This window comes from Phaethon aethereus (genome assembly GCF_964289735.1).
Source record: "Phaethon aethereus genome assembly, chromosome: 6".
Taxonomy (NCBI): domain Eukaryota; kingdom Metazoa; phylum Chordata; class Aves; order Phaethontiformes; family Phaethontidae; genus Phaethon; species Phaethon aethereus.
In genome coordinates, this window is record NC_138580.1 from 13,847,458 (window position 1) to 13,857,639 (window position 10,182).

Genomic DNA, 10,182 nt, shown 5'->3' on the forward strand with positions numbered 1-10,182 from the left:
AAATAAACTTCCTGTTTGTGAGATCCAGTCCCTTCCACTCAATTTTCCTCGTGTTGCCAGGAGCGACCAGCATGTTTTCTAATTCAACGTGGTGGTTGTTAACGAGGCTCTTCTGTACACAAACCTAATTCTACTGAGTTGGCAGATCCCAAGCTCTCCTCATGAGCTCTGATGCACTTTGACATATTGCATGGGAAAATGTGGGTTGCCAGAGTTAAATATTTGCTAGTGCTCGTGGAGGTGATAAAATATTTGCTAGTATTTGTGGAGATGATAAAACTCCAAAGCTACACTTGTCAACTTCTTATCATTGCAAACAAGGATACTACAGAGCATTTTCTTGAGCTCTTGATGGTGGGTGGTTCCACAAGACTAGACTTCTCCTACTGATTACAGTGGCTTAAATTCAGAACAGAGTCACCAATTCTACTTGGGTTACTCTGTTTTTACACTACTGTAATGGAATATGGAGTTTGACCTATATTTGTGAAGGCTTTTAGAACCTTTGTGTCTGTCTGACTATCTTAAAGTTTCTCCATCTCATACCCATTTATAACTTGAGCTCTTTGACTAATAGCCAGAGGTTTTAGCAGGCTGGTTCAAATTCTGCTCTTTCACTGGTATAAACCTGAAGCAATGCCACTGGAGCGTATTTGTCACTCTTGCCTGGATTTAATTAGGGATTTATAATTGAGACCAGGGGTGTTTCTGTATCATTGCTGCCTTCAGTCTGAGTTGACTTACTGGCGTTGCTCTGACTTACAGCTGTGCACACTTTGGCCCAGTGTTATTTGGGGTCAGGCTTTGTGAAATGGGAGAAATGTGGAATGCACAACTGGAATCAATCTGGCCCCCTGACAGCCTGCTTGGAGAGCAGTGTAGAAAATCCATGGCCCGTCTCCTCCTCCCAGCAGGAGTGATGAGCTGAAGTTAGTGGCGTGGCAACAGCATGAATGTGGTATGAGAGGAGAATCGAATCCTTTATTTCCATCCTTATGAAAGTATCCCTGCTGCCTTTCTTCCAACAGTGCTCTCCCTGGCCCGATGTGCCTTATCAGATGAACAATGCTCCATCTCCAAGCTACAACAGTTCTCCCAACAGCTTCAACCTTGGAGATGGGTATGTAACAAATAAATGCTTTCTTTCCTGTTGATATGGTAGCCTTCATGTGCATGTGTTTTGTGTGTCCATGCATTTCTTACCCTGGAAGAAGAGGTCAAGGACCACCCTTCCTAGAAAGGGGAAAATATTTCCCACAAAGCCTTTTTTAAGACTTTCCGTCCAGGAATTCCCTGTAACGCAGAGTACTGTTTGTATGTCTGCTGCGTATGTGGTGGCTGGGAGGTGAGCATTGGAGGGCCACCAGGGCAACTCCTGCCATGAATTTCCCCTCTTACTCTTCTGGGTGGGTCAGAGAACACACCATGCCCTGTACCAGTAATTCCCAGTATCTTCTGACAAGAGTGCTAGAGGCTTTCAGCCTTCAGCACCTCTTCAGAGTTGGTATTTCTTCCTTCCTTTCTGTCTTCAGGTAGTTTGGGGTGCTGAATTCCCAGTTGAATGGGATGTAAAGAAATCCAGTCTGGGGCAAAACAGCCTGGGTTTTGAGAAGTCATTCCAGAACAGAGGACTAACAGGAGGCATATTTAATTCACTAATATAACTGTCATAAAGAAACAGATTTAGTGGTCCTGAAACACCCAAGATGATAGCTGATGACAGAAATATACAGCAAGGTCCCTCAGTACTTCTGAGTCCTCCCTGCAACATACTTTCCCCTAGGAATAATTTGGTGTAGACCTTTCTTTTCCTTCTCTAGGACTCTGCAGCCATGTCGCCTTCCCACACAGCTTATTAATTAATCAATGTTGTATCACAAATTTTCAATGAGCAACCTCAACATATGAATAAGGACAAACACTGAAATGACAAAAATTGGTGTTAGTAGAGAGATCTGTTGATCATTTTCTTCCAGTGGTAGATTATTAACTCTCTGGGAAAATCCTTGACGTGTTGAATCCTGTCTATGTTTTAGGAGGGTTTAGTAGAAATGTAGTTTTGTGTAATAAATTGTTAAATTGCAATTTACTATGTTTAAGATAATACCAGGGTTGAATTATTTGGTCCTTTTTTCAATTTTTGTGAAAAAACATTAGACAGTGGATTTAGTTGCTGGATTTCTAGCCCATATGAATTTTGAGTTCGGACACCCTTCTGGGTCACAACTTCCTTCCTTAGATGGTGTCACATTAGTGAGTGACTTTTATGGAAAAGCTTGAATGAGGTCAGTAACATGAGTTTTTTCTCTCAGTGTTGAGTAGGACCTCAGCTGACTAACAAAAGGCTCAAGTAGAAATTTCTTTTTTCTTAGACCAGATTTTGGACAGGTTTTTAAAAAATCTGAGAAAAAAGCCAAGTTAGTATGTAACTTGTGATAGTTGAGTCAAATGGAGGAGGGGGAAGAGGATGTCCACTGCAATGTAAAATTTAAAATAATGTTTTTTTTTCTCTTCCAACTTTATATAATTTTTTTTAGCAACAGTTCTCCAACCCACCAAGTGGAGCTCCTGCCTCCCAGCAATGATGTAAGTACTTGAGATCATGTTAATGTGGTGCTTTTCTTTTTTAGGACACTGGTGAACAGTTCATTTCAAGACCTTCTTATTCTTTTTGCAATGTAGCATCTCCTTCCTTCTGCTTCTATTCAAGATGCCCAGCAGTGGCTTCATCGTAATAGGTTCTCTCCATTCTGTAGACTCTTCTCAAGTTTTTCGGGTGAGTTGAAACAGTCCCAATTATTTTGTTTTTATTTTCTTTTGTAAGTGCAGCTCATGCTTCATATCAATAGCATCTGCTGCTGGCCACTGTTGATGGGATCACTGGTCTGATCCAGTGTGGTTGTTCTTTTGTTCTTAGATGAGTTAGCGTTTGCCAGAACAGTTTGTAGAAATATAGAATAAGTAAAGATGGAAGAGGATAAGTTAAGACAGAAGGGACTTCTTGAGTTCATTAGGTGCAACCCCCTGCTTGAAGCAAGTCCAGGACCTTGTGCAGTTGTGTTTGAGTATCTCCCAAGGTTGTAAATTCCACAATTTCTCTAAGCAACCTCTTCAAATACTTGACTACTCCCACAGTGAAAAAGTTTCTCCTTATACCTAATCAGTGTTTCCCATCTTCTATCTGCTGCCTCTTGTTCTGTCCCTGTGCACCTTTGAGCAGAGTCTGACTCCATCTGCAGCTCCATCTTCACTGTACCCTCCCATTAGGTAGTTGTACACAGAAGTAAGTTGGTGGAAGGGGGAATTGTTAAAGATGTTGAAATCTTGAGGAGCCTCTCTGTGACTTGCAACGTGATTAAATAACCTGGTGAACGTGGCAGTTAGAGAAAATTGGGCCACATAACGGCCAATGTTAAATATACAGCTTGTCTCTTAGTTGGCTAGAATATCTTCCAGTGTAGCACTGCTCTTTTGGCAGCTTCTAGCTCTGTTTCACAACGACTGATTTGCAGTGTACACCTCTCTGAATTCGCAACTTCTCTAGGCAAACCTATCTGATTTAGCTTTGTGGATTCTCTCCCCCTGCCCTTTCCTGCTGCCCATACACACAATTTGGAAGCTAAGATTTGCTTAACTTCTGAAAAAAAATCAATTTGAAATATGTAGGTGCTGACTTACTGAAGATGTCCAAAGAAGATTTTGTTCAAATCTGTGGGCCTGCTGATGGAATTCGGCTCTTTAATGCAATCAAAGGAAGGTTTGTACTTCTTCCTTCCTATTTTTTTATTATGGAAGCATTCCTTGGTAATTTCAGTGTTAACTAGAAGTTAATCCTGGAGCTGTAGCATTTAGACTTCCTTTTAACACTTCAGAGAGGTCATCTCAGAGGCTGGAGATCACAATGGTATTCAAATCCAAGCACAGCTCAGAAATGTTGCCGAAATGAAGCAGCATAATGTGGATCTCCAGTGGTTTATTTGCTACCAGCTGATAGCTTCCATCCACTTCCTATGAGACACAGCCTACAATACCCTGTGTTGCATCTCCATCACAGGTAACAAACAACAAACCAACCCTTGGAGCCTCAAATGACTCTTAAACTTACTTTTATTGCAATAACATCATAAATTATACACCTGGGGAGGATTCAAATCAGTAAAGGCAGGTATGATGAGCTCCTTGGCAAGTGCCGTAAACTGTTTTATTCTTACCTGATCCTGAAGAGGTTACGGTGCTCTGCACTGTACCACCACCTCTTATTGGGGCTCTTACTAGACCTCCTAAGACATCTAGTCACCAGCATCAAGACTATCCCTTAGCTGATTATTTATGCACAGCCTGAATGATTCTATCTGTCATTGTTTGGTAGCTGACTGGAACAATTTTAGATCTACTAAATAACTCTCTACTATTTTTTAATAATCCATAGAAATGTAAGGCCCAAGATGACAATTTATGTCTGTCAAGAACCAGAGCATAACAGGTCCCATCTCCACCAAAAACGAGAAAATGGAGATGGCAGTCTTTGTGGTAAGTGTTTATGTATGGATTTTGTTAAACGCTCGCCTGATGAGAATGCTGCTTTCTGCATGAGGTCCTGTGTGGGACAGCTTGGTTCCTGAGTGTTTAAAGAAGTCATGTTTGTCCTGGTTCTGCCACTTTGGTTGGTTTCAGGGCTACAGATTCCAGCTGGTACCATTTTCCTGGGGAACAGACCCAACTTACAAGCTATCTGCAGAATGCCACAGCAAAATCTCTATTCAGTTCTTAATAGGGACCATAGCATTAAAAACTACCTTCCCATCCACAATTTGCTTTAGATTATGGCTTGTTTGAAAATATTTCGGTAAATGGAAGGTTGGTATATCTTAAAGTGAGGTTCTAATTCTTGGAAGTTCAAAGCTTTTGGGGACTCACTGCTCATAACTATCCCTCATGACATGATGTACTATCAAATGAGAATAGAGGTTGTTCTTAGTTCTTGTGCTTAGTACTAACCAAACACGGCTTTTCTGCCTGGTTATTCTACCATTTGTATTGGACTTAAAAAATAATACTGTAATCTGCAGTTATTTGATACATTATAGTCATTAGTTTATGCCTGTGGGATAACATCTAATAAAGTACTGGTTTTGTGTAACATCATATGTGTTTTACTATTTAATTTGATCTACTTTAAAATGTCCAAATCAGTAAAAGTAGGTTATCCAAAAATATTAACATCTTTATGAGAGGGTTTTTTTGGTGCCTGATGATACATGTTGTCATTAGCCCGTGTGTTTTCCTCTGGGCAAAAGGGACGTGTGCTTTATTTGCCCGCTGCATCCAATACTGGGTATTTTTCTACAAATCATCAAGCTGGATATCTGGGGGTTGCTTTAAAGGTACTAAGCTTGTTTGTTTACTGTCAAGGTTTGAACCTTGGTCTTAAACCCATTTGGTTGTTGATATTGAGCATCTTGGTGTTATCTGTAGTTGCTATTCTATAATTACTCTGTAATTCCGTAATTGCTTTCAACCTGTTGCAGTATATCATGCAATCTTCTTGGAAGAATTGACCACGCTGGAATTAATTGAGAAGATTGCCAACTTGTACAGCATTTCTCCACAGCAGATAAATCGAATCTATCGTCAGGGACCAACAGGGATCCATGTATTAGTGAGCAATGAGGTAAGGGGTTAATGAAAACTCTGTCAGAGCCCTAACAGTAGTCTGACTTCTTGAAGTTAAAATGACCTTTTAAATTGTGGAATGAATCTTTAAGGAAGCTTTGCAAGGTTACTAATCCCAAGAAGTGAAAGCAAATACTTAAAGCAAATCATTCATGCATACCACTGATGTTGGTGTGGATTTAAGATTATTGCTTTGTAAAAGAAGTTTTTATTAAAACAAAACACACAAAAATGATAATTTCGTTTTCGTCTTGCCTACTTAAACAAATTCTGAAGTGAGGATCTAAAGTGGGAACCTTTAAAATTGAACAGGCAAGTTTCCTGAAGAAGGCAAGTTTGAAAATTTTTAGGACAACTAGTGTTGTATCTTGGCCGGTGATTACAGCTGCTGGGTCAGAGTCAGTGTTGTGTACGTGCACACTATAATTTCATGGACCTCTGCTAACTGTTTGTGTCCCATTATATCATGGCTTAATTTAGTCCATTCCATTAACTTGCAGGTTAATAGCGAGTTGCCCTTCTTCCTCTTTTCCCCCCACTAAATTACTAACTCATTCATGCACCAGAATCACTTATGGAGCTTCATTTATAAGAAACATTGTTAAAACAAATGAAGCAGAGCATAGGTCTCAACTGGAGCCTAAATTGAAGGCTGTAATGCTTATTCCTAAAGTCTCCTTGCTATTTCAGCCTGATTAAATCTGAAACCTTGATGCTTTATGGATGTAAAGTGCTTGGAGGCAACTCTTGGTAGGGGAATTGCTCGAACCAGATTGGGTATAAGGCTTTAAGTATTTATTTAAGTCAATTATTAACAATGTCTATTGCTTTTTTTATTATTTTTTTCTTGTTCTAGTACTATAGTGGCAAGAGCGAGGCACTCGATGAATGTACTTCATGCATCATTAGGCACAGACACACAGACTCACCAGTGAAGTTTGATTTGCAGGAGCAGGAGGTGGATGTTAAACCCAAAAGAGAATAGGGAGATTAGTCTAAGTTGAAAAGGATATTTGGTGTGCGAACTTAGAGCTGGAAAGCGCTCTACTGGAATGATAGTGAATAGCTAGGAGAAGGCTTTTGCTAAAGCTGGATTTTCTGAGCTCATCAGAGAGGTTCTGGTCACCTTCCCTCTGAAGTTAGGTGTCCAGCATCTGCTCCAACTGCATGAGGCAGCTCCTGAAGGTAATTCACCTTCTCAGTCCCACATGACTACTCTAGGATGGGAGCAATGACTAAGGATGAAGCGTAAATGAGCATTTCAGACTGGATCTGAAGTCAGATGAATCTCTTAACTCACCTCTTTAGTTAGGGGCCTCACTAGAACCTGCACGTGTTCTGAAAATCTAGTTGTTTCTCATGAATAACTCAAATATATTTAGATACTGATCTTTCTTCCCATGATCTGCCTTGCTGCCTCTCATAGCAGTTTCACTGAGATTCCTGTGCCTCAATGGAATACAAACAGGTAAATGATTCCTGCAAGTACAGAATCTATACTAATGTCTGGTCAAAATAACCAGGTGGATGCTGCTGAGATGGTTTTATAGTAAAAATATTCCTTTATTCAGCAAGGAGTCCATTTCTTGGGGCTGGCTACCTCTAGATATTTTTCCAGATGCTCATGTAAGCTCAACAAAGCTTCATGATTCAGCTGAATGTGTGTGTGTTACCATTGCTAGATTTTAGGAGAGGGACTTGTCTTCATCCAGTCTAAACTAGTATAGCTTCATTGAAGGCAATTAGGAATACGGTCTTTAATAGACTAACTGGAGTGGTGTAAGAACTTGCAGGATCAAGAGCTGCAAAGGGGATGGTAAAATGCTGAACAAGCCAGATCAGTTCCAGGCAAGCACTTTAGTGTAAGCTTCTCTTAAGCACATTAGCAGCTGCAATGACCTTAATTAATCAGTCACATACTTCAATAATCTTACAGGCAGGGTTACTCAGGACTGTGTAGGACTAGACACCAAATGTTGTTTGATAACTCTCCTCTGTACTGGTACTGAAAGAAACTTGAATTAAATTGCTAAAAATATTTTGTGTTGGCTTTTTTCCTTCTGCCCTTCAGATGGTGCAAAACTTCCAAGATGAATCTTGTTTTGTTATCAGCACATTAAAAGGTATGTATTGCTGCCACTATTACTTGTAGTTCTAAAGAAAATTTCTCCTTTCAGTTACACTAAACGTCATCACAAACTCAGTGCTGTTATCCTGAAAAGATAAGTAATCTAATTTAGTGTAAGTCAAGGTGTTGCATCAGCTTACACTATGATAGACTGGTCTATGCTTTCCTCTCCGTTATGCTGTTATAAAACTTTCATAAATCCATTAATACTACTGACATAAATGAGCAGAAAACATTCTAGTAAATGATGAAAGATGACAGTTACTATGTTGTATTTTTTTATATAAATGCTATGGCCTAGGTGTTGAACATTGATTTTCATGAATCGGTTGTGGAACAAGAGTGCAAACTATTGCAGACTACCTAAGAAGAAAATCTGGGGTTCTGTATCTGTGTTGTTTTCTAAAAGCAATAAAAAAATGCTTTGCATTTCTTTATTACAGCTGAAAGCAATGATGGCTACCACATCATTTTAAAATGACCATGCTGCACAGAAAGACTTTAACAGCCTAAAATTTAGTGCCTCACTGAGATTGCGACAACCTAGACTGGAAACATGAAGAACCTTTGGATAAAATGCTCCTATGAACTAAGAATTACCAAACAGCTTAAGGAGAAGCTTGCTTTTACAGATATACATTTTTGGTGGTGTGTGGTTTTGTTTTTGGTTTTTGTTGTGTGGTTTTTTTTATTTTTTTTTGAAGCTGGAGCTGAGAACATCCTCAAAGCTTGTACATGTTTCTTCCTCCCTTCCTCCCTTCCTCTTCAGTCTTAAAAATTGTCGAGGTTTCTGCTTATTACTTAGAAACATCTGCCTTGTACTAAAGGGAAATGAAAGATAAACAAAAAACAATTCTCTAGACCCCTTATGGTTGGGTGAATTGATTTATTTAGTGTTCTGAGTGCTCTCTTGCTTTCAACACACACCCTATTGCTGATGGACATAGGCTCCCTGGGGCTTTTCTTTTACTCTTTGAGGTGGAAGGCTTGGGGCTAAATCTAGAAACAGATTTGGCAATGCAGAGGATGGATTTGATGCCCAGTCCTCACCCAGAGTGTCAACCCTGGAAGCCCGAACTTAACTGCTTTCCACCTGTAGATGTGCTCAAAGTCCAGAGACCTCGGTCCGTCCTGACAGAGCTTCTGTGATACCAATCCAACAGAACAATTTTGCAGGGTTCGAGGGAGGACAGACAACCTGAAGCAAGCAGTTCAGTACTGTCTTATATCTTCAGCTTTAGAGTAGTCTTCTTGAATGGTGTATATGAAGGTTTTCTGAGGAAGGGTTTTGAACACTGAAAGTTACAGAGCTCATGAAAAATTCATGCTATGGATTTATTCTACTCTGCAAAGCATCGATTAACTGCTATCTTTACTGTAACTGGGAATTTGTTATGATCTTAATGATTTTTCCTCCTGTTATTCACTGAAGTAAGTAAAACTGAGTTTTGACTGAGTCCAGGTAACAGATCACCTCAGTTGCTGCTTCTTATATTCTTGCTGTTTCAATTTTGACTCTTGTTTCAAATATCTGCAACTATGGTCAACTCCACCCTCCCTTGGTCTTTTGGGATGCCATCCAGGCTCGACTAAGCTGAAAAAGTGGCTTCCACTGATGTCAAAGGCAAACTGGATCACACCCTTTTTGCATGGATGGAGTTATTTCACTGCTGGCAGCTTATTAATAAAGCTGTTTCCCAAACTGAATGTCCAGATAGCATCAAATTCTGATACTTGAACTTTTAATTTAATCCTGAATTGAAATGGAAAGCTGAAGTACCAAAAATTTTCCTGGAATGGAAATTTTTCAAAAAATGAGAAATTGTCAGCTGGAAAATGCTGAATAAAATGTTCTATCCTTTTGAAATGGAAACATTTAATTAAATCCATTTGGCCCTTAAAGCAGCATCAGTTTGAGCTACTGTTGTAGACCTCAGAAATTACCATTCAAGTGCCTTGTGCGCCATGTCTCCCTTGGGGCCCAGCTCTTTGGCTGGATTACAGATCCCATGATGCTCTTACTGTGGGTTAGTCGAAGGGGGAATGCGTCATGAAGGCTGGAGGGATGCCCAGGACCCCAGCCTTCTGAGAAAGAGGGGGACATGCAGCCCGTGAATTACAGCTCCCAGCTGACACTGGAGGAATTCAGACAGACACGGACTGATATTTTTCTGACAAAAATGATGCGTTTCAAGTTTTCCCAACAGAAATAAACAGCAAAATATTGAGAAAAGCAACATTTTTTTCATTAAAAGCATCGAGTTTTGCGCAAAAAAACCCACCCATCCCCACCGATTCTTTTTACACCAAAAATAATACTAGAATAGAAAAATTGTGTTACAATGGGAAAACCTTCAGCCAACTCAGCTAATTGGGTAACA

At 39.9% G+C, this 10,182-nt stretch overlaps 1 protein-coding gene across 1 annotated transcript in view; it reads left to right on the forward strand.

The window, feature by feature from the left end:
- The window catches only part of TFCP2L1 (transcription factor CP2 like 1), a 33,542-nt gene extending 24,565 nt beyond the window's left edge, over positions 1-8,977 (forward strand). Inside the window, exons 8-15 of the mRNA XM_082001541.1 lie at positions 1,029-1,120; positions 2,538-2,586; positions 2,683-2,776; positions 3,667-3,757; positions 4,430-4,530; positions 5,529-5,671; positions 7,745-7,796; positions 8,245-8,977. Of these exons, the coding sequence (XP_081857667.1) occupies positions 1,029-1,120; positions 2,538-2,586; positions 2,683-2,776; positions 3,667-3,757; positions 4,430-4,530; positions 5,529-5,671; positions 7,745-7,796; positions 8,245-8,282 (660 nt within the window). The 3' untranslated portion in view covers positions 8,283-8,977. The remainder of the gene's footprint in view (positions 1-1,028; positions 1,121-2,537; positions 2,587-2,682; positions 2,777-3,666; positions 3,758-4,429; positions 4,531-5,528; positions 5,672-7,744; positions 7,797-8,244) is intronic.
- Positions 8,978-10,182: the final 1,205 nt, after the last annotated feature.